General features: G+C 56.0%; 1 protein-coding gene across 3 annotated transcripts in view; it reads left to right on the forward strand.

Moving 5' to 3' along the window:
• The first annotated feature begins 3,355 nt into the window (after window positions 1-3,355).
• Window positions 3,356-22,608, forward strand: part of SCUBE3 (signal peptide, CUB domain and EGF like domain containing 3) — a 28,738-nt gene continuing 9,485 nt past the window's right edge. For 2 of the 3 annotated variants that reach the window (XM_039695813.1, XM_039695815.1), the window contains exons 1-7: window positions 3,356-3,690; window positions 11,664-11,786; window positions 12,847-12,972; window positions 15,688-15,822; window positions 16,772-16,897; window positions 17,830-17,946; window positions 21,094-21,141. In XM_039695813.1, coding sequence (XP_039551747.1) covers window positions 3,606-3,690; window positions 11,664-11,786; window positions 12,847-12,972; window positions 15,688-15,822; window positions 16,772-16,897; window positions 17,830-17,946; window positions 21,094-21,141 — 760 coding nt within the window. In that variant the 5' untranslated portion in view covers window positions 3,356-3,605. The remainder of the gene's footprint in view (window positions 3,691-11,663; window positions 11,787-12,846; window positions 12,973-15,687; window positions 15,823-16,771; window positions 16,898-17,829; window positions 17,947-21,093; window positions 21,142-22,608) is intronic. The other variant, XM_039695814.1, reaches the window with a different exon arrangement.

The raw sequence follows: 22,608 nt of genomic DNA on the forward strand, positions 1-22,608 counted from the left end.
CGCACCTCCCGGCTCCGTGTCCCTTCCCGGGGGCTTCGCCAAAGCCGCTGGCCCTCGCGGCAGCTCGGCTGCTGGAATTCCCTCTGGGAACAAGCTGGCAAAGGGCTGGTTCCCTGTCCATGCCGAGCTCCCCCGGGCAAAATGTGCATGGGAGGGTTCCAAGTGCAAATGTGTGTGTGCTAATGGGAACTGAATTGCCTCTTGCCCCGCAGCCTTGCAGCTTGAGGAAAACAAGGCAGGGGCTAGGAATGACCTCATATCGCCTCCCAGGGAATGTTTTGCCAGATGAAGGGGGGAGAGGCAGCATCAAGACAGCACAATGTATGTATCTCTCTCCCTGTGTAAACATCTCTGTAGCTGCAGAAACCTCTTAAAACCCCGAATGAGAGGAGAACAGCTGCTTTGATCTGTGGATGTGGTTGTTGTTTTCTGAGTGCAGATCCGTTCTTTTTTTAATTTTGCTTCAAATTAAAAAAATGCCTGTTGTGATCTTTTGCTTTTATTTCTTGGCGAGGGACCGGAGAGTGGTGCAGTAAATTTTCATGACTCCCCATGTAACCGTTTCAGCATGGCTGACAATTCCTCGCCGGCTCTTCAGCGCCACAGCACAATGGGCCGAATCTTCTGGCCCTACATGAAGCCAAAGCAAATGGATTTTGCCCAGAAGTGCACAACGGGGAGTGGAGGCAGCAGGGAGGAGAGTCCTGCCACCTCCTTCCCCGCCACACACACACACACACACACAAGGCTCAGGCTGGCAGGGCTGTCCCAATGCCTGTGGAGGGTTTTGGAGTCAGCTCCCGGGCACGGATCCGTGCCAGCCCTATGTGGCAGCAGCAGGAGCTGGTGAGGAGCCATGGGCTGAAGCGCTGGGCTGGCCTGCAGGTGATGTCAGTGTGACTCGTGGCACTCCCTCCAGGCTCCCTGTGTGATGTCAGGAATCCTCATCTGCCCGACTTTCCCCTTGGGGGACGGCCCTGTGCTTGGAGGGGCACCAAGGCATGCACAGCCCTGGCACCACCACTGGCCCTTTGGCCACCGGAGCGGGCAGCGTGCTTTGGGAAGGTTACACAGCTTTTCTGGGAATTCCTGGACATCAGCAGTTCACTCCAACCCCACTGCTTCGCTGTGGTGCTTCATAACCCCATTGGAGGAGCGAGAATGGGGGTCAGCCCCTTGGCTCCTGTGACATGACCCACCTCCCAGCAAGATACTGGTTTAACTGGGAGTGCTTGGCTGGAGACCTGTCCCCAGTGAGGCGGTCTGGGCACGAGAGAGGAGTTTCTTCATTCCCCCAGTGCTGTCACGTGGCTGCTCGGTGTTTTGGCGTTTTAATTACACACGGTCCTGTGTATTTAAGGCTGGTTTATGGGTGTTTATACTAATGCGTAAACCTGCAATTTAGAAGCTCAGTTATAAATCAACATTGCTGAAGGTCTTGTCCCTCGTGCCGTGAGATCGGTCTCCAGATTTAGAAGATAGGTTAGAGGGAAAAAAAGGAGGACTGTTTAGTTTTCCTCTGGTGATGATGATAAAGGATCACAGGATGGGGTGCGAGGTGCGGTGGCCGGGCACAGAGAGCATAACCCAGAGCAGAGTTTCCATTTTAACTCTGCTCTTATGAGTCTCTGCCATAAGGTACTTGTGTTTCTGCAGCAAATTCCAGCCCAGAAAGAAAAGCAGTGCCACAGCTGCTGATGTGATACTCACAGGAGGGTGGTGGCACCCCACTGGTGATGTCTTCAGATCAGGATGTGGGCTGCAGTGACCAGAGTCCCACTCAGCACCTCAGGAGAGGAACTTTTGTACCCAGGAGCTCCTGGCACAGACTGGAGCTAGCTTCCTCCAGCAGCAGTGCCCAGGGGGATGGCACTGGTGGCTCATGGTCCTCTCCCAGCACAGCCTAAGGACAACACCTCCACATTCATATTTTTATGTAGAACATTTTTTTTACTGCTTTAAGGATCATTTGTGCACCTTTGTCCCTTACCAGCTGCCGTGGAGCCTGGCTGTGCCAGGGCTGGGTTTGGGTTACTGGTGTGCTCCTGGAAACCCCCTCCCAAAGGGAAGGCCCCTGTCCCATGAGGGCAGCACAGGGAGGGGGTGTCTTTGTAGGGAAAGGTCCAGGGACTCCTCAGCATCCTCCTGTCCAGCTGCAGTCCCTCCTCTCTGCCATGGGTGCTTTGGCTTTGCTGGACATTTCCCACTGCCTCCAGCCCCCTTTGTCAATCTTTAGGGGTTATCAGGACAAAAGGGGGTTCGGGAGGGGGTAGGGGCAGCACAGTGGGCTGGGAGGGAGCCACGGGCAGGATGAGCCTGTGGGCACAATGCCCACTGGGGCTGTCAGGTGGAATCACCACACACCTTCCTCCCCGTCCCGCTCCTGGCTCCAGCCTTAATCTCCCGCTGCAGTTTCCTGGCTGGTGATGCCTCTCCTGGCTCAGGGAGCAGGAACACCCCGGAAGAGAGATGGTGCCAGCAGCTGCCAGCACCAGGACGGTCACGGGGTGGGGCAGGGGTCCCCCTGCCTCCCTGGGTGCCCCCAGCTCCAGGGGCCGGGCTGTGAGAAGGTCCCGCCAGCAAACAAAAAAACACTGAACATTTCAGAAAGGTCTTTCTCTTCCCCCTCCACCCTCGTTTCCAGTCCTCCTCCCACCTCCCAGGGCAGCCAGCAGAGCTGCTCTCCGGCCCTGTTCCCCCCTGCCCACCACCCCAAGACCCTCCAAAAGCCACCAAGCCCAGCCGGGTCGTGCCATCTGCAAACTCTCGGGTTTTTAATTCGATCTATTTTTTTCCCTTGTCCTTTTCTTTCCCACCCCTTGCCTTTTCCCATGCCATACGCCTCCCCCTGGCCCCCCTCCCCTTGCCACCACCCCAAGCCCTCGGCTGGCCGAGGGGCTGCGAGGTGCGGGGTGGGTCTGGGGGTTGCGGGGGGCTTTGCATTGATGCATTGATCGCCCATGGTCTCCGCCTGACCTCCCTGCTCCCAGGGAAGCAGTCTCCATGGCTACTGGCCCTTCTCCTTCAGCGCAGACTGTAAATTCCTGCAGGCAAAGCCCAGCCTTGGGGGTGCGAGGGGGGGAGCCGTGAAGGAGTAACCAAAGCCAAATAGAAAGAAAGAAAGAAAGGCTGGGAGAGAGAAAAAGGGCGTTGCTTGGATGGGGCTCTCCTTTCCACTCCCCTTTCCCAGGTCCCCAGCACCAGGGCAAGGCGCCTGCTTCCCCCCTCCAGCACTGCTGCTCCTGCTCCTGCTGCTGCTGCTCTTGCAAAACTGGAATTGGCTGGGATTATTTAAGGGGAAAAAAAAGGAGGAGAAGGGATCAGAGCAGCCGCCAGAGAGAGGGCGATAGAGTCCACTTTCCTCCAACTGCCCTGGGTCTCCCTCCCTCGCTCTCTCCTCTTCAGCAACACCAAGAGCCCCAAACTGAACCCAGAGCAGCTTTTTCCATCAGTTCAGTTCCCTTCCCTCCCTCTGTCTCACACACGGCAAGGAGAGAGCCCCTTCCTCCCTTTGATTTTCCTTCGCATGCTCAGCCCCTTGTTTCCTTTAAAGCACTAGAAATCCCCCTTCTTGCCCCCGCTCCTCCCTGCAGACTGGGATTGCAATGGGAGCTTTGCAGATTGCTGGATTTTCCATCCTTTTCTTTCTCCTCCACTCTGGAAACACGCTGGCAAATAAAGCCAGTCAAGGTAAGAGAAAATCTTCCCTGCTCGAAGGTTTGCTGTTTGATGTGTGGATTGGGCAGCCGGATCTCCTCGTTAGAGCTGGGGTTTAAGTGCAGGCTGGAGAAGGCAGCAGCAGTAACAACAAACAGTGGAGGGGATTTTAAATGTCGCTTGCAGATATTCTCGCCTACTGCCTTGGAACTGGGGTTGGGTTTGTAAACTCTTTGATGAGTTGCGTTTCTTAGACTTTAGTTCTTTTGGTTTGGACTCTTTATCTCAAGGCAGGGGGTGCAGGGGCAGAAAACTGGGGTGGGCAGGCAAGTCTGCATCCATCACAGGCAAAATGTGGCTGTTTGGAGAGGCTTGGGGGGCTCTGCTGGTTTTGTGTCTGTGAGTGGGGCTCCCAGGGCAGCAGTGTGGGCGAGGAGGCTGCTCCGGGCTGGGCTGGAGGGCAGGGATGGCGGAGCAGGCGTTGATAACGCCGGGAGGCTGCGTCTGTGCTCGGGGACTTCACATGGGCACGGGGGAGTCTCAGATGTTGGGAAACTTCAGGTAGCTGAGCACAGCTAAGCCTGAAAATTAAGGGAGCTCTTTCCCTATCTCGTGGAGAGAGAGGTATGTCCCATCCTTATCAACTCTGGGCTTTTCTGTTTCACAACTCCCGTGTTGAGGCAGAGCCTCCCCTTCCCAGACGTACACACGGAGCTTTATGTATGGACTATCTATACCTTCGCTTTTCTACAGCACCTCTATATTTAGCTCAGATTTTTTCTCTACACGCGCGCCGGAGCGCGCATGCAGCACACACAGCCCTACACATGATCCTGTTGGCTGTCTCAAAGGGGGTTTTCTCCTTCATTCTTCATTTCTCCTTGGCTATCTGTGCAATGTGTCGGGTTTTCTCTTTTTCTTTCCGTAGCATGCAAGGTTTCTGTGGCTGTGCCGTTGTGGCAGCCGCGCTGTTTGTGCGGACGGTGAGATGAAATGTGTGTGAATGAACCTCGGAGCGCAGGCTACAACGAAAGAGCTCTCTGAGGAGGGTTCCAGCCACGCGCGTGGTCTCCCGAGCCCTGTCACCGACAAAGTTAGAAGGAATTTCAAGGCTATTGTCTTATCTGGCTCAAAGTGTTTCTAAAACAATAGGCGACTTCTCCGGAGGGCAGCCTGGGCAAGCAGGAGAGATTTTCCAGGGCAAAGGTTTGGTGAGAAGGCGTCCAGCTTCACAGAAAGCTTTATGATTTAGGCACAGAAAGGAATGCTTAGGTTTTTATCCCCCCTCAAATTATCTTGAGTGTATGCATTGCTTTCATTTCTTATCATAATATTTATTTATTAAGGCCTTTTGGTTTCCAGTTCCATTTAAGCCTGAGCCAGAATTGCATTAAAATAGCAAAGTGAAATTCCATCGTGCAGAGACTTGACAGATCCCTTCAGGGAAGGAGAGGGGTGGAGTGGGGGTGGAGAGAGGTGAGCTCCATCGTGCCTTCATCGCCCGCCGTGCGCCCGGGACAGCGCTGGCTCCTCCCGGGTGCCCAGCTTGGAGAGCTGATCCCTGAGGCTGCAGCTGGGGCTTCTGTGGGCTGGGGAGGGGACGTGTCTGCAGAGAGGCAAAGGTTGGTGTCTGGGGGGCTGCGATGACTCTGGGCAGGGGTGGGCCTGGTGCTGGTGGTCGTTTTTGGATGAGGCTGAACTCGTAGGCATCACTGACGGCAGGTACGAGATGTGCCTCTCCTCAGAACCTGCTGTCTCCTGGGTTTTCTGACTGTCACTGAGCTCTTTGAACCCGCTCTGTGTGCCTGGGACGTTTCTCAAAAGCATCAGGTGTGTGTGGCAGGTGACACGCCAAGGATGGGGCACACATCACCCCGAAACCTTTGCCCTTTTGAGGGACAGCCACCCTTGCCAGGTGACTCACAGGCTGGGAAGGGCTCCTGTCCCATCTCTCTTTTCTTGATGGGATAACATTGTGTCGTGGGTCGGGCTTGCCAGCTCATTTCTTGTACTGAGTTACCCCAGAAAGTTTAGTCTGTGGGGAAGGAAGGATTTAGAGAGCTGGCTGCTGGGCCTGGAGGGTGTCTGCCAGTGGACCTGGCTGGCTGTGGAGTCAGCTTAGGGCTAGGAAGCTTTCAGGAGGAGAACTGGCAGTATAAATCTAAATAACCATGGGGAGGCTCCTGACACATCTGCAGTCCGCAGGCCAAGCTGCCCACGTGCTGCTGTGCCCACCACCCCTCTGGGTTTTGGGTACATAATGTCACCCCCAGCCCCAACCTCTTGTCTGTCAGTCCGTCCACAGCCTTCCAGACAGAAGAGTTTGTCCTGAGCTCCTGCTCTTGGTGGAGCAGTGCCCTTGCCTGCTGTCTGCCAGCATCAGTCCCTCCCTGGTGCTGGGAGAGCCCAGGGCCTGGCAGCTCTGAGCCCTCCTGGGCAGTGCCAGCCCCTCTGGCAGCACCCTCATCACTGGGAGCACATCCCAGGGTTTGCCACTTTCCCCTGCAGCTGGTTACACATCCCCTGATGCTGCTGGGCTGTGGGGCCAGGAGGGAGAGGCAGCATCTCCCCATCCCTGGGAGACCCCAGCACCCCGGTTTGCAGCCCCTGGCATTCCCACGACCCCAGCTCAGGGTCCTGGGGGGGACGACAGCCTCAGCCCAGCCCACTGGCACTGGCTGGTTGATGGTGACACCAGCCCTCCTGGCCACTGTCCCACGTGTGCTGCGATGCACCTGCAAAGCCCACACCGCCAGGGATTATTTTTCTGTATTTTTTTAAGGAGTCTAAAATTTTCCAATTGCAGCGTGGAGATGCTGTTTGATTCCCCTCCCACTGCAGCCAAACCTCCTCCCCCTTGGCCTCTGCCTTCCTACCTCTCCAGCATTCACAGTGTGTGACTGTTGTGCCTGTCCCCTCCGCCCCGCTGAAATATGAAATGTAAAACTGTAAACATTTCACATACACAGTTCAAAGGAGATCTTTGACTGAGGACGTCTAACATGCCTGTACCGAGATTAAAAAAGGGGAGGGGGTGGGTAGGAAGGAGGGAAGAAGAGTTTTTTTGTAACTGCCAACTGGAGTATAAATATTCAGACACCTTGAGTCTTCCAGTGCCCATGTATTGCTCTCTCCAAACTGCTCAGGAGTTTGGGGGTTCTTGTCTTTTATTTTTATATAGGTTTTTTTCCTTCGCAGGCAGCCACACCAGAGTACTCAGTTTAGGAAAATAGTATGCATGATTGACCTTAGCCTTCCCTTTCAAAATTCTAAGTCCCCTGAGAGGCTTTAGGAGAAGCCTGGGATGGCAAATAAAGTTTGCTCTGTCTGGCAGCACTGGAGGATGCCTGGCTGTGTTTTGGAGAGGCTGTGTCCCCGCTGGAGATCTTGAGATTGTTGCTCCCAGAGCAAAAAACAAACACATTTTTTAAGGCAAGGCTGGGTCAGTCCAAAAAGTCAAAGGAACAACAACAGCAATGACATTTCCATGGGGAGATGAACAGGCTGCTGGTGTGGAGCACCAAGCCCTCTGTGGGATTTGATGGAATTGGGTTGAAGTGTCCAGGGTTGGCACAAGGAGGTGGGATGGAGGTGGAGGGAACATTTCCTACCCAGGGAATGGTGGTGGAGCTGGGATCCATCAGGGTGACCTGGGCTGCTGCAGAGGATGGACAGCTCAGCCTGGCTCTGCCCTCTTGGCAGTGGCAAGCATAAGTGAGGGGGATAAAAAAGCTCTTTTTTGGGTCATTAACAGCTTTGGGGAAGCAAAACCCATGGTGAGGGTTATAGGGCAGGGTCTGGGCATTGGGCAGGAGGGTCACCAGGCTGGGAATGGCCCCAGGTCCTCGCTGTGATTTGTGGTTCTTCCTCCTCCTGTACTCCATCATTGCACAGGGCCAAGGGCTGGGGCTGCACCCCCTGTGTCCCACCTGCTTTTGGGAAAGCTGGGTGGATGTGCAGGGCACGGGGCTGTGCAGGGGTCTGCATTGCAGGGTGAGATGCAGACATCCCCTCTGAGCCATCCTGAGCACAGGGACCCCCATCCTGGCAGCAGGACATCACCCAGCCCCTGAGTCAGGAGCTCTGAGTGCAGATGACACTTGTTTAGCACGGAAGGCTGCCCTGCAGAGCATCTCCTCCCTCTCCTGGCCCACATCCCCTCCCAGGGGCTGCCAGTGCCCGTGGCCGTGCCCTGAGCCAGTCCTGCTGTGGTGCAGCACGAGTCACCCCTGCAAGCTCCCTGGACGAACAAATGATTAATAAACTGCACCACAGTGTCTGAGGTGGTTATTAATACCCTGGTAAAAGGAGCTACTGAAGTTATAAAGCTTTAATTTGGCATTAAGGCCGAGTGGAAACTCCGCATGTCTGCCAACAGCTACACACACATCCCCATACAGACAGGCTGTTAATATATATGCCTATATAAAAACAAAGAATAAAATTAATTTGTAGAAAAAGCTGAAGCACTTGCAGAAGAGGTGAAAAAGGATAGTGGGTTTGTTTGTTTAGGATTTTTCAGGCCAGTTTTCGCTGTCCTGTCTCACCCCCCCTCCTCATATTTATTAGAACTTTTGGCCTAGGGCTAAAACCATATTTTATTATTTAATTTTTTTTTTTTTAAACAACATAAGGAAGTGAGGAAAGAGCCTGAATCCAGGCTCTAAAAATATACGAGCTGCTGCTTTCTGCCCGTACCCGCTGTCGGGAGTGACACCGCAGGGCACAGAGGTGCCAAAGCCCCTGGGCTCCCTTGGGTGCCACCGGGGAGGTGGCGGTCCCCCCGCTTTTGGCACGCTCGAAATGGCAGTGGCGTTGAAACCGTCTGCCTCCGCTGCCTTTGAAATGGAGAATAAAGCTGCAGCTGGAGCGGAACGGGGCCCAACAGCCAGCGCTGGAAAATCCCACCCACAACGGAATAAAAAACATGGCCCGAGGCGCGGGGCGAGCCGCAACCTCCTGCCCTGCCCCGCTGCCCCGCCGGGGATGCTGCTGCCCTCCGAGGAGCCCCGGTGGGCCCCGGGGAGATGCGGTCCCCAGCGAGACCCAACGTCTTCATCCAAAGCAGATTCCCGGTGCAGAATTGCCTGTTTGAGGCGTGCCCATCTGCGCCGCCCGGTTTGGGCTCCTTTCAGGCAGTTTGGGGTGAAAAACGGTGGGTTTTGATTATCTGGGGAAGGGAGAAGTGGAGGGGGTGTAGGGGTATGGGTTTGCAGGGGGATTGGGAAACCCTCCAAAAATCCCACCTGGATTTGGGACCTGGAATGGAGCAGGACCCCTGGAGTAGGGGGACAAGCAGGGCACACCCCAGCGAGGAACTGCTGAGGGCAAACAGGGACAGGAGCATCAGTAAGGGTTTTTTATTTAAAAAAAAGTTAAATCTTCACTTGTGTTGGAGATGAACCCTCTCACATGGTGGCAGCAGCTCAGAGCACCTGCAGCGAGGCCACAGGCAGTTTTTTGGATGGAGGAAATTCTCCTGCAGGAAGAACGGGCTGGCCTGAGAGAAAACCTTCCCTTTCATGGGAAAATGCTGCTTGCATTGACAAAAATGCTAAAAACTGAGTTTTTCAGAGGGTTTTACTTGAATTCACTACATCATTTCTGAAGGATACTGAGGAGCCAGAATTTCAGCATTCTAAAATTGGGATCTTTGCCAATCCCAGCACGGCTCCTGGAGTGCCCAGGAGGGTATTTATTCACTCTTCCCACAAACACACTTTTTGGAGTTTTTATTTTATTTTTTTTTCTTTTTTTTTTCTTTTTTTTTTTTAGAATCCTGCAACCTTTCAGAATGACTCTAGCTTTGGAAAAATTAGAGTGGAAAACTGATAATGTTTTCTTTTGTACTTTTGCTGCTGTGTAATCTTTCCAAAGTTAGACAACTTTTGAAGTTACAGGATGGGAAAAAGGAAAAAAGATAGACAAAAAAAAGACGCTACACATGTGTGAGTGGGAGAGGGCCAGAGGTGCATTCAGTGCCCCATGCATGTTGTTTGTGGTCTTGAGTTTGAGAGAACAGAAGGAAAAATAAATAGGAAATAAAATTCCCCCAAAAGTGAGATTCCTGGCAAAAGGCTGGGAAAGTTTCAATGATGTGATTTATGCCTGGTGGATGCTTCATGTTCTGAGCGTTTTGAGGGGAAGGAGATGGGGGTTGATGGATGGTCTGTACTCTTTGGGTGCCCGGGTGGGTGCCCGGGGTGCCAGACCTAAAACTGTCACCCTGGCACCATGACTCAAAGCATCACAAAGTGATTTGTAACTTTGGGGGAACACCTGAAGGGGACCAGGATCTGCAGATTCAGTAGATTTGGGTCAGCCTCAGCTTTGCTGCTGCTGAGTTCCCATGCCCATTGTGGCCAGTGCTTGGCATCCCCCCCATCCCCCTGCTCCAGTGCCACCACCTCTCCTCTGGGAGCGCAGTGGGGGATGCAGGAGCCTGATTTGAAGTCACTGGGATGCTGAACAGCCACACTCAGCTCCCCAGAGGGACAAGTGGCCCATGGGTGCCCTGGCACAGGCAGGGATCCATGCTGGTGTGGCCGCAGCACCGTGGTGCCACAGCTGCTGTAGGTGCCAGCCAGGAGCAGGGCCCTGGTCCCTGTGCAGTCCCTGACGTCCCCACCGTGGTGGGTCAGCCTCCAGCTGGTGATTAATGGCCCAAGGGAGGTCGTGGTGGCCGCGGGCCATGGCTAATGTCAAATAACAAATATGAATGCGGGCTGTAAATATTTATACAATGCGCAGGCACGTGCCGCCTCCCTGATGCAGGGACAAAGCTCTCCTCCTCCTCCTCCTCCTCCCTGGTGACTCACATCTCCCACAGAGCTGCCGGGGTGGCCACAGGGCTGGGGTTCCTGTGGCCCTGGCTGCAGGGCTGCCTGCCCACCCGCTGCCTGCAGGGATGTTTTGGGTCCCTGGGGAGCTCCTGGAGCACTTCTGTTCTTGGCGCTGCTGATGAGCAGTGTTTTAAAGGGAGCTGAGAGCTTTGAAGCCTCACACTCCTCCTGAGGGGATACAGGGAAGCTGGAGGGACTCTCAGGTCCCCCTTCCCCAGTGAGAAGCTTCCTATTCCCGTGAGAGGAGGTGGAGGCAGATCCCTCCAGGAGCAGGGCTGATGCTCCCCACGTGGAGCTGCTCTGGGAGCCCTGCCCGTACCTGGGGGCTGTGGGTGATGCTCAGCCCCACCTGCCCCTCAGCAGCCTGATCTCGGGCACTGCAGTCATGGAGGGGATGTGCCCACTCCAGGGCACCACATCTCCCTGCCTGCCAGAGCAGTGAGAGCCAGCTGGACAGCCTTTTGCTCACAAACCTCCACTCCACGTGCTTGAGGCTGCTCTGTTTCCCAAATACCATTAAAACCTCCACTCCCACGGCCTCCTGTCACAGCAAACCCTTGGGCATTGCTGCTTGAGGCCATTGCCAGCACGTGGAGCTCTGGATGTGATGTCCTGGGTACCACAGCACTGCATCCCAGAGAAGGGGGTTGAGGGGCAAAGGGGGATGGGGACGATGCAAATTTTGTCCATATCCCTGTGGAAGCCCCGGTGTTTTCCCAGTTCTCCCTCCTGTTTCTCACTCCTAGCTCCCAGATTTATTTAGCGTGGTCCCTGCTAATTCATGCACATTCCTTGGCACCTAAGAATAGAAAGTGATGACGATTTTTTGGGTGCCTGGTCGGCTCAGGAAACAGCTAATTGGAGACAGAGACCTTTACCTCTGCCTGGGCTGGCTCCAGCCTGGACTAGGAGTGCTGGAGCAGCATTTCCTATCATCAGACACATGAAAGGGCCAGGGAGTCTCAGGGTGACATGTCTGAGAGGGGACACAGGTTGTGCTGGTTGGGAGTGGACCCAGTGATTCACCATGTCCAGAGCCCATCATCAGGGCTGCTTGATGAGCCAGAGGCTGCTGGGATCTGTCACCTGGGGTGGTGGCTCCTGTGGGGACATGGGTGGAGCTCCTAGGCTCTCCCCTTTGCTCCCTCACGTGTCCTCTTGCAGATGTTGACGAGTGCGTGGAGGGCACTGACAACTGCCACATCGATGCCATCTGCCAGAACACCCCCAAGTCCTACAAGTGCATCTGCAAGTCCGGCTACACCGGGGACGGGAAGCACTGCAAAGGTAGGGACACGCCAGTGGCAGAGCCAGTCCTGCTGGGTGACAGCCCCAGCAGCTCAGAGGCCAGCAGTGGCTCGTCAGCCCTGACCCGTGCAAAGCAGCCCCTTGTTCACCCTGGCCCACTGTAAACCTTTTATTCCCCTCTTCTGCCCCAAATTCCTGGCCTGTTGACAGTGCATGGGGACAGAGAGGGCTCTGGCTGTCCTTGCTGGTGATGCTGGCAGCCATTGTCCTGACATGGCTGGGGCTGCCCATGGAGCTTGTTTTAAACAAAGCTGGGCTTATTTTCCTGCAGGATTTCTGACCCTGAGGCTGCACAACTGTGTTAGCAGCTAAAACACAAACTTAAAAATAAGACATAGAAACAGTGCATAGATGGTGTAGAAATCAATTTAGATGTAGATAAAGGTGTAAATCTAGATATTGATATAGGCTAGGCTTATATCTATATATAGAAAAAACTTTTTCTATATATAGAAAAAATGGAAAGAAAATGGGCTCCTTGAGGCAGCAGCAGCAGGAAAGCAGGCTTGGGTAGGTGTAAATCTAGATATTGATATAGGTGTAGGCATATATCTGTATATAGAAAAAACTGAGAAGGGAATGGAAAGAAAATGGGCTCCTTGAGGCAGCAGCAGCAGGAAAGCAGGCTTGGGGCAGGGGAAAAATTCCCAGCTGGAAGCAGGTTCAGGGTCAGGATGGGCCGAGTACAAATAGCAGAGGGATTAAAGTGCTCCAGGCACTGCAGGGCTTTGCCATGGAGACGGGCTGCTCTGCCAGCACCCTGGGAAATCCCAGGAGGTTCCCAAGCGAAAGCTGTGAGATACTGGGTTAGATGGGGCTCCAGCATCCAGACTGGGGAGAGTGGGGATGATTTTGTAGACTCTGGAGGGATGCTGCAGGTGAAAATGGAGCTGAGGAGCAGCTGCTGGAATAGGCCGAGAGAGCAGAAGCCCCCAGGGCAAATTACCCGGATGGCAAAGGTGCTGGAGCTGGGGAGCAGCACCCGTGGTGGGCAGCACCCGGGGCAGCCCTGCAGCTCTCCTGCCCTTCTCCTCTGCAGACGTTGACGAGTGTGAGCGGGAGGACAACGCGGGCTGCGTGCACGAGTGCGTCAACATCCCGGGCAACTACCGCTGCACCTGCTACGACGGCTTCCGCCTGGCACACGACGGCCACAACTGCCTGGGTGAGGGATGTCAGCCCCACAGCTCCTCAGCTGCTCCAGCACCTCAGCACCCACCTGCTGGCTTCCCTTGGTGGGCACTTCCCAGCACACAACGCCCCCAGATCTGCTGTAGAGCCGTGGTGGCACTCAGGCATGTCCTGTGCTGCAGAGGTTCCCTGGGGTCAGGATTGCTCCCTGTTACATCGCGGTGATGCCAAGGGAGGATGCTCCATGCTGGGAGGAAAATTCACTCTGTGTAGACTGGGAGGGTTGGGGTGAGGCAAAACTGGAGTTGTGGGGTGGGGAACAAGCTCCCCACAGCCCTGTCCTGCCACGGCAAGAGCCAGGCCAGCAGCTCTGTGCCGCTGCCGAGGGCAGGACCGGCTCAGCCAGGCCCTGCCGCTCGCTCCGCTCGTGCTTGAGGTCAGCCCTGCACCTGCCAAAATAGATGAGTTAATAGCAAATATGGTGGTGGGGATGGGAACCAGCGAAGGGATGGATAAATAATCCCCGGGCCAAGACAAACCCGGCATCTGCCTACGGAGCGGCCGTGCATCCTCCCCGCTACTTCCCACCGCCCCGAGCTCCATCCGGCCGCGGCGGAGCCAAGGCTCCCGTCCGAGCCCCGGGGCCCATCGCGCTGCCCGCGCCCGTCACCCGCTTCCTCCCGCGGCATCCGCGGTGGGAGCTGCGGGGCACGGGGCCGCCGCCTCCCCGCTGCCTGCAGCTCATGCTATTTTCCAATTAGCGTCTGCAGAGGGGTCATTAATGAGCTCATCACTGGAAGGAGGAGGAGGGGGAAGGGATTATGGACACATACGCTTTGCATTAAGCACCATCACCGGGATCTTTGCAGCCTCCTCGGGGAGGGGGGAGATTTACACAGCTGGGAGGAGGCGCGGGCGGGCGGCTGGCTCTGCCTTCCTCTCCCGGGGGAGGATGAGCCCGAGAAGAAGAAAGGAAAGCTGGACGTCATGTGTTTACAGAGTTGGGTGGGAGGGGATGGAGATGGCTGGGGAGCAGCCGGCCAGGCAGGGATCTGGGGGAGAGTGCTGGCTCCTACCTTGGGCCCTTCCTTAGCTCATCCCAGCATCTCATCTCTGATCCCGACCCGACCTGCCTGCATCCCCTTTGAGGCAAAAGAAAGAGAAGTAGAGCAAAGCAGCGTGTAGTGCCCAGGCTTTGCCAGTGCCATGGGCAGGAGCTGAGCTGGAGAGGGCTCAGGGTATGTACCCACCAGAGACCACCAGCCCCTGTATTGCCCATCCTGAGCAACCTTTTGAACCAGGACAGGAATTCAAGCCCCCATCCTGACACAGGCCCTGCTGGCTTTTGCCCATCTCTGTTGCCTTTAATAAAACAGGTATTAGAGAAGTGGAGTCTCATTTCAGCCATCGGGTTTGAATGGCTGCCTCCTCATTTTTGAGCAGAGCTGGAAGGAGAAGTTGCAAGACATTAAGCCCTTGCTCTAAGCAGGAGGATTTGAGGAGGGTTATTGGCATCTGCAGGACATAGCTTGGCTGGGATGAGCACTGGAGGAAGCCACGAGCCTCCTGCCATCACAGAGGATGTCCCTTTATGCCTGGCTGCAGCCCAGGTGTCAGCCCTCACTGCCCTGTGGGTGAGAGGGTGTTTCCAACACCTCCTTTCCAAGACAGCAAGTTTGTGGGGTGCTCCTGGGCTCTGCTGCCTGGCACTTCCAGCTAGACCTGCAGCCCTGCTTTGATAATTCTGAGCAAACCCTCAGCCTTGCCAGGGGTTGGGGCACAGTGCAAGGCCCCCACACTGCTCAGGCATCCATCTATCCATCCCTTTTACCCAAAAGCAAGGGCTGTGGGTGTGTGCTGAGCTGTGCTGTGTGGGGAGGGGGCTGTTTGGGAGCCCCTGGCCGTGCCGTCGCTCAGCCGCTCTCCCGGCGTTCCCGGTGATGCTGTAGGGCTCAGTTTTCCCCTCAGCCGTGGCTCTGCAACGCTCGAGTTCACAGGACGTTTTCTTTGGCATGGGGCCCCTCGCTTCCCAGCCTGACACCATCACCCAGCCCCGTGGGCAGAGGGGCAAGGGGCAGCCACAGAACAGATTTGTTTCTGCCCGAGCCCGGAATCCTGGTTCCTCTGGCACCTCAGGGCACTGGTGAGTTCAGCTTCCACCACTGTCCCCAAAAAGCCTCTAGAGAGAGCGATGGGCAGTTAGGCTTCATTAAATGCAGGTTTTGCAGGGCTGGAGCAGGAGCAGCCTGGGGCCAGGGCACTGCTGCTGTCATGGGGCCACATCTCAGCCCCTTGCAGCCTTGGCTTGTTAAACCAAAACAGGTGTGAGGGCAGCCGAGCAGCAGAGCAGGGGATGTGAGTCTCCTTACAAGTAATTATCCCTGCTCTGGGCTAAGGTTTCCCAGCTCCTCCTAATGAAGTGCAGGCATCCCCAGCTGGCGACAGGCTCCGAGGGGCTGGGAGCAGGGGCCGGCTGCAGCCAGCATCCTGGATGAGCATCCTGGGTGCTTTGGGTTTTCTGGGACAAGGCAAAGCCCTTTCTCTGTGGTCTGGTGTTCTCTTCTGTAAAATGAGGTCATCAAGCTGTATGATCCCTGCACCCATTCCTGCCGTGCTTTGCCTTCATCCCCCACCCTGTCAAGCATTCCCCTTCCTTCCAGCTGGGGGGAAGCAGATGTGTGCCACCCAGTCCCCATCCCCTTGGTGTGCCACGCAGCTGTGCTCACCCCCTGCCACCTTCCCTCTGCAGACCTGGACGAGTGCTCAGAGGGCAACGGTGGCTGCCAGCAGACCTGTGTCAACATGATGGGCAGCTACGAGTGCTTCTGCCGGGAGGGCTTCTTCCTCAGTGACAACCAGCACACCTGCATCCAGCGCCCCGAAGGTCAGTGCTCAGCACTTCCACGCCCTGGGCCACCCTCCATCCCTGGGTTTATCAGCCAGCTCTGTCCTGCTCTGGCCTCTGCCTCTCCTGCCTGGGTCTAGCTGCTGCTGCTGGGTTCTTGGTGTGGCAGATTTGGAAGTGAATCTATGGCAGGCATGTTGGGAGAGGTGATAAATGTCCTGCAGCAAAAGCCCCACAGGTCCCTTGTCCAGGCACAGCAATACTGAGCCAGGGACATTAATCCTATGCCCAGAGGAACTTACTGGTAAATGGAAGGACCTGGAGGTCCTCACACCACCTTGAGACACATCTTCCCTGCCAGGTCTTGCACAGCACCGAGCCCTTCATCTCAGAATCAACTCTAAATTGTTGCCGTCTGGAGCAATCTCTGAGCCAAAATAGGAGGAAATGAGAGATTTTTTCGTCTCTGCTGATTTTTATCTCTGCTGCTTGGCAAAGCCAGCTGAGTGTTTTTGCTTTCCTCCTTCCCCCTTCCCAGCTGTGTTGGTCACTCCAGCTCCCCAGGAATGTCACCCTGGCCAGGACAGCTGAGCAGTGGCATCTCCTGTGTCCCATCCCTTGCGTGTCCAGGAGGGATGAGCTGGCTGCTCCGTCCTGCTGGTGCCACAATGAGTGGTTCCTGCTGGGGACAGGGATGCAGGTGCTGGCTCCTCAGCTCAGTGGAGTTTAAAGCCACCGAGAGATGTGGGAGCAGGGTCTCACCCAAGGTGGGAGGCAATCAAAGGCTGAAGGTGGTTTTGTCCACCTTCCCAAGGAGCTCTGTGCCAGGAGCTGGCCAGGGTTATCCTGTCCCCACAAGGTCCTCATTGACAAGGTTTCCCCCACTGCCATCAACTCCCCATCCCATCCCACCTCAGACGTCCCTCTGCCACTGCTGACCAGAGCCAGCAGCTTTTGGAGCATTTCTTCGCTTCCTTTCCTCCTTTAGAAGGCATGAACTGCATGAACAAGAACCATGGCTGTGCCCACATCTGCCGGGAGACCCCCAAAGGGGGCATCGCCTGCGAGTGCCGCCCCGGCTTCGAGCTCACCAAGAACCAGCGGGACTGCAAACGTAAGGAGCACTGCAGGGCTGGGGATACCACCTCCCAGGGACCCCCTAACCCTGTCCCCATGGCACAGGCACGCCCTGCCCCTGCAGCAAAGCCCTGACCAGGGTAGCAGTTGGTTCATCGAGCCTGAAGCTCAGCATGCTCAGCTCTGTTGCCCATACAGACGATGCTTCTGGCAGCCCCCTTTGCTCTGGGATGTTGTGTCCTTACATGACCAGGCTGAAATGGCAGTTCAAGGGGGTCCCAGAGGCTCAGCATCCCCTGTTCTTGTCCCAGTGTTTCACTTTCCAAAGGGGAGGTGAACGAGGAGAGTGCAATTGGCATGTGAGGAGCGCAGGAATCCTCTCCCTGGGGGTTGTGGTGCTCTCAGCCTGTCTGATCTCCTGCCAGCATCCCACTGGCAGTGCCAGGGTTATTAAATAGATATGTGTGTGTTTATGCAATTATTTTTATTTTGTTTCTCATTTGCTGCGTGCAGCAAATGTGTAAAATCGCTGATGAAATGCAGGTTTAATCCTAAACTAAATGAACAGCACACCTTGCCCTCTGGGGAGGGCTGGCAGGGATTCCCAAAAGCTCCTGTGTCATTCCAAAGCTCAGGAAAGCTTCACCCCTCCCCTGCAGCACTGGATTCAGGGTCAGGGCCAAGCAGACCACCAGTCCCCTTTGCTTGGACTGCACTGGTGGCATTTAGCAGATATGTAGAGGGAAGACATGAGAAACCACAGAGCAGCCTGCATGTGCTAAGATCCCACAGGGAAAGTGAAGGGCTTTGGGAATTACCTGTGAGGGAAGGAGGAAGGAAGGGAAGGAGGGAGGGAAATCTCTGAGGGTACAGATGAGGTGTTTCCAGCCAGCTTTGTGTGCTACACGAGGATGGTGGGCAGGGAAGAGGAGCTGGGCCCACGGTGACGCTGGTGCTTTGCTCCCACAGTGACCTGCAACTACGGGAACGGGGGCTGCCAGCACACCTGCGACGACACCGAGCAGGGCCCCAAGTGCGGCTGCCACGTCAAGTTCCTGCTGCACTCGGACGGGGTCACGTGCATAGGTGGGTCAGGCCGTCGCCCACGCAGGGCTCGGGTGTGGGATGCCTCCTCTTCCTCGCTCGGGGATTTGCCCTTGGCCTGGTGAAGGTTTTGCCCAAGCCTTGGGCGATTTCCTTTTGCTGAGACCGGGGAAGCTCAGCATGTGTGTGAGGGATGCTGCAGAGCCTGGGGATGTGTCTGCACAGCCACAGGGAGCAGAAGTGATCTTGGTGGTGCTTCAGAGGACACCTGGGGACAGGTTGATGTGCTGGGGTGTGAGCAGGGGTCGCTGCCTGCTTCTGTGCTGCTGAAGAGAGAGCTGTGGGGATGTCCTCATGCTGGGAATTGTTGCTGTCGCTGTCGCGGGCAGCTTTTGAGGAGGGATGTGGAGGGGGCAGGTTTGCCCACAGCAATCTGTTCCGACTTGGTATTGTGGGGCCTTGGCTCAAGAACAATTGTCTTGCAAAAAAAAAAAAAAATACAAAACCAAAACCCCAACAACCTGACAACTCAACCACCCCCAGAATTGTCCTTTTCCTGTGTGTGTTTTCAAATTGTAAAACATCAAGCAGAGATAGAAGTTTTACTGGTTTCATATGCTTGTGCTGTTTAACAGCTGCTTCGATTTAAAAAATGTTATATTTGGGGAGTGATTAAGTCCACAATTGCTTGAGACATTTGAGTTCTTACTGCAAAATGAAAAAGAAAAAGGAACTGGAAGCAAGAGAGGTTTTGGCTGCCCGTGTCCCTGCTGTGCCTGAACAGAAAACCCTTCGTGCTTTCCACAGACGGCTCCGTCCTCAGGGCAGAGGATCCCCCTGAGCCCCTGGCTGCTCCCTGCCAGCTCGAGGGCTGTTTGGGGCTGAGACCCCAGCAAAGCCCTCCTCTCATCAGCTCACTGCTGCTTTAATGTCACTGCTGTCCCCCAGCCTGCTCCCAGGGTGGATCCCAATCCCTCCTGGCTGCTGGCAGGCGCTCCCAGCCCCTGGTCCCCGCCGTTCTCCTGTTTGTTCCCACAGCCACTGCGTCCTGTCCCCCCTCTGAGGACACTCCCAGGGGGTTGTTGCTGTGCTGGGTGGGGAGCTCTGCTCCAGCAGGGAGCTCAGGAGCCCGGGGTGTCAGCTGGTGGGTTCCTCCTGGATGAGGAGCCCTGTGTGCGGCGTCTGGCTTGGGCAGGTTTGGGATGCCCCTGACCTGCTGGGTGTGGGGGGAGAGAGCAGCTCTCCAAAGCATCTCATGGTCTGGGGGGAGCTTCAGAGCAGTCTGTTTGCTGGGGGGGTGGTCTCTGCACTCAGACCCTGGGTACCACAGGTGTGAGGGTGGCATTTGGAAGTTTCCAAAACCACTCATCCTCTTGTCCTTGGCCAAAGTCTCCCTCTTTGTCCCCATGCCCTGCATTGTACCTGCTGGGGAGGCATCTCCCACCAGAGCCAGCACACCCCTGTGAGCTCTCCCCTTGTCTGCCTTTCCAGGATAAATCAAACACTGCACTAGAGGATTTTAGGAGCAGCCCCAGCCCAAAGCCCACCACCACACCACGCCTGTCTCATGCCTTTGGGCTCTGCAATCCCCTCTCACAGGAAGGGGCCTGCCCAGCTCCTGCACTCCCTGGGGATTCCCCATCCCCAGCCCCACCGTGGGAACACCAAGGGCTTGTGCTCCAGCCTCGGGGAGCCAGCACTGCCCCGTGGGGATGCCCAGCCAGCAGATTTACAGCCGAGGTACCTGCTCGGATATTTATAACCAGCCTTTCCTTTTTTATGGCTGGGGCACAGCAAACAGCCCTCCCCCCATCCACGCTGCCCCCTTCACCGCCCCTTCCCCATTTCCTCCAAAATATTTCATCATTTCAAGGGGAATAAAGTTTCCAGTGAGGGGAAACGCAAAGTCGTTCCCCGGGCCATGGGCTTTGAAATTGAACGCGGTGTGTTTGATGGGCTGCCGGGACAGGCCCCTGGTCCAGGTTCCCTTCAGATCACACCACGCGGCAGGAAGCACGATCAGCCCCTCTGAGTGACAGTTTCATTAGGCCACGGCCGGTGTTTTTCATTTTTCTGCTTTTTATTGCTGCTTTTAAAAATGCAGATAATGAGGAACATGCCTCTAAGCACAGGGGCCATCACTAATGGCTCCCAACATGTCTGCAGGCACGAGGGGGAGGGGGAGCCGGGAGGGGAAGCCAATGACCTTATATATTTATATTTATGCTCCAAAAGCAGCCTTAAAAAAAAACAAAAAACCAGAATAAAAAAAAGCATATAAAACAGCCCTCCAGCAGCCAAGGGTGCAGTGCCCGCGGGGAGATGCAAAAACAGCTGTCACAGTTGATGCAGATTTTGGCTTTCCAGGAAGATTTATTAGCCAGGGCATCATTGCAGCTCCCTCCCACCTACATTTGGGGTGCAGCAGGGCTATTGCTGACCCCCTACTTGTGGCGACCCTTGGTGGAGCAGGAGGGGGTGAACGGGGAAGAAATACAGTTAGATGGAGAAGGAAACTAACCCCAGCTCAAGTTTTATGGCTGATTTCCTGAGCCAGCCTGGGCGCTCTGCGGTGCTCCCCGGCCTTGTGGGGCTGGCAGTGCTGGGAGCTCTGGGCCCACAGCCGGGGTGCACTGACCCACGGGTGAGGCTGAGCAGCCCAAACACCCCCAGGCTTGGGGCTGGCAGTGCTGGGAGCTCTGGACCCACAGCCGGGCTGCACTGACCCACGGGTGAGGCTGAGCAGCCCAAACACACCCAGGATTGGGGCTCGCTGCTGGCTTGGCTGCTAGATCCGAGGGGTGTGAGTGCCACAGGCGGGGTGTGGTTGCCTTCCCAAAGGCCGTGGCTGCGTGGCTCCGCTCGGGGATCACCCCCTGCCCTGGCACGTGCTGGTTCTGTTCACAGCCAGGCGACGACCTGGCTCCCCAGACTAACAGGCTGCACTAACGCTCCTCATAACGCGCTTCTCCCGCTCGCATGGGGCTCCAGCCAGCCCAGCACAGCTGGAGGGGGTTTGGAGAGGCTGAGGGGCTCCGTGGAATGCTTGGGAGGTGGGAGAGAAAAAGCCCAAAGGGACAGTTTCCACCAGGCTGGAAATGCAGCAGAGTTGAACCCATTGATGTGTGACACCAACCAAGTTCCCTGCTGGACACTGATTCTAAATCACTTTTTTATAATGTTAAACAGGGGAGAGACACTTCCAGCAACACGTTATCCTTGAGACGTTTTCTAATGGTAAATATTTTTGTTCTCTCTATCTCTACGAAGGGGTCTAACCGTAGATGGTCTCTCCTTTGGAGATCATGGCGGGGCTCGGGGGCTGAGCTGCTGCGCTACCCGCATGTCTCACTAACCCTGCCCCACTGCTGCTCCAAACCCTGCCAGGCCAGCCCAGCCCGGGCTGGGGGACAGCAGGGAACCTCCCCCTGCTGTGCTTGCATGAGACGGGGCTCTCACGCTGCTTTGGTGGATCCAGCCCGGTGCCAGGGGTGACAATCTGCTTTCCAGGGGCTGTGGCAGTGGTTACCCCCACACCCAGGAGGAGCTCACAGTGGGCTGCCAGCAGCTGTGTGGTGGGGAGGGGGATGCTTGTGCCCATCTCTGTGCTGTGCACTCCCAGTTATCCCTTCCTAGAGCCCACCCACTCCAGGATGGTCCCCTCTGGGACCTTCAGGGTGTCCCAGGGTTTGGCCTTGCCACACACAGTGGCTCTCAGCCCAGAGCTGCAGAAATGGCTCTTTACAGGGCTGGGCACCTCCCCAGGGATTTTTTTGCATCCCCATGGGGTCTCCAAGCCCTTCACAAAGGTAAGGTGATGCCTCTGCTCTGCCACCAAGGAAACTGAGGCAGAAGGTGCAGCAAGTTGTTTGTAGTGGGGAATCTTGTTCCTGGATGTGCTGGTTGCAGGCAAACCCCTGGCACACCCAGGAGCTGTGGGAGCTCAGCTCACCAGCACAGGGAGCACAGACTGCAGCTTTGGGGGGCTCTGAAGAGCCTTTCACACAGGGCTGGGAGAAGGGGGGAACCCAGATCTGTGCCATCACCACGCTCCAGCCAGCCCAGCTGTTATCCCCTCTGGCTCGTGGGCTCACATCCTGCTGAGATTGTCACTTCTCAGAAGGGGGAGGTGAGGCCAGAGTGTCACCAGCACTGAGGGTGCTGAGCAGGGCGAGGAGTGCCATGGCACAGCAGTCAGGCAGTGACAGCAGAGCTGGGATGGAAGAGGGTGGAGAAGAGTCTGAGTGTGTGTGTTTGTGTGTGAAGCTTTGTCCTCTCCCTGCCTGAGCGATGGAGGCCTCACCAAAGCCCTGTGTGGCTGGTGAGTCACGCCAGGCTGGGAGCAGCCCTGGGCTGCCAGCTCCGCCGAACAATTGCTGCTCCCCGGGGCAGTTCTGGGGCCCAGCCCCCTGCCACCAACCTCCACTGCCTCACAGGTACCCCAGCAGCCCCCTCCAAGCTTTCTGCAGACCCAGAACAGGGTCCCCCCTTCACAGAGGGGTTTGCAGTGGTGCTCTGGCCGTGCTGAGCTCACACCCAATGCCCACCCTGGGCAGCTGCAGTGCCACAGGGTGGGACTGGCTTTAACCTCAGGTGAAATTCCCCAAGGTGCAAATCGGCCAGGAGGGGTGCCACAGTGCTGGAGGAGGCTGTGAGCACGATGACTGTGCCCAGGGCACCACATTGTCTGGAGAGCTCCATCCT

This window comes from Passer montanus, unplaced genomic scaffold (assembly GCF_014805655.1).
Source record: "Passer montanus isolate IOZ18808 unplaced genomic scaffold, ASM1480565v1 scaffold93, whole genome shotgun sequence".
In the NCBI taxonomy this organism is placed as follows: Eukaryota; Metazoa; Chordata; class Aves; order Passeriformes; family Passeridae; genus Passer; species Passer montanus.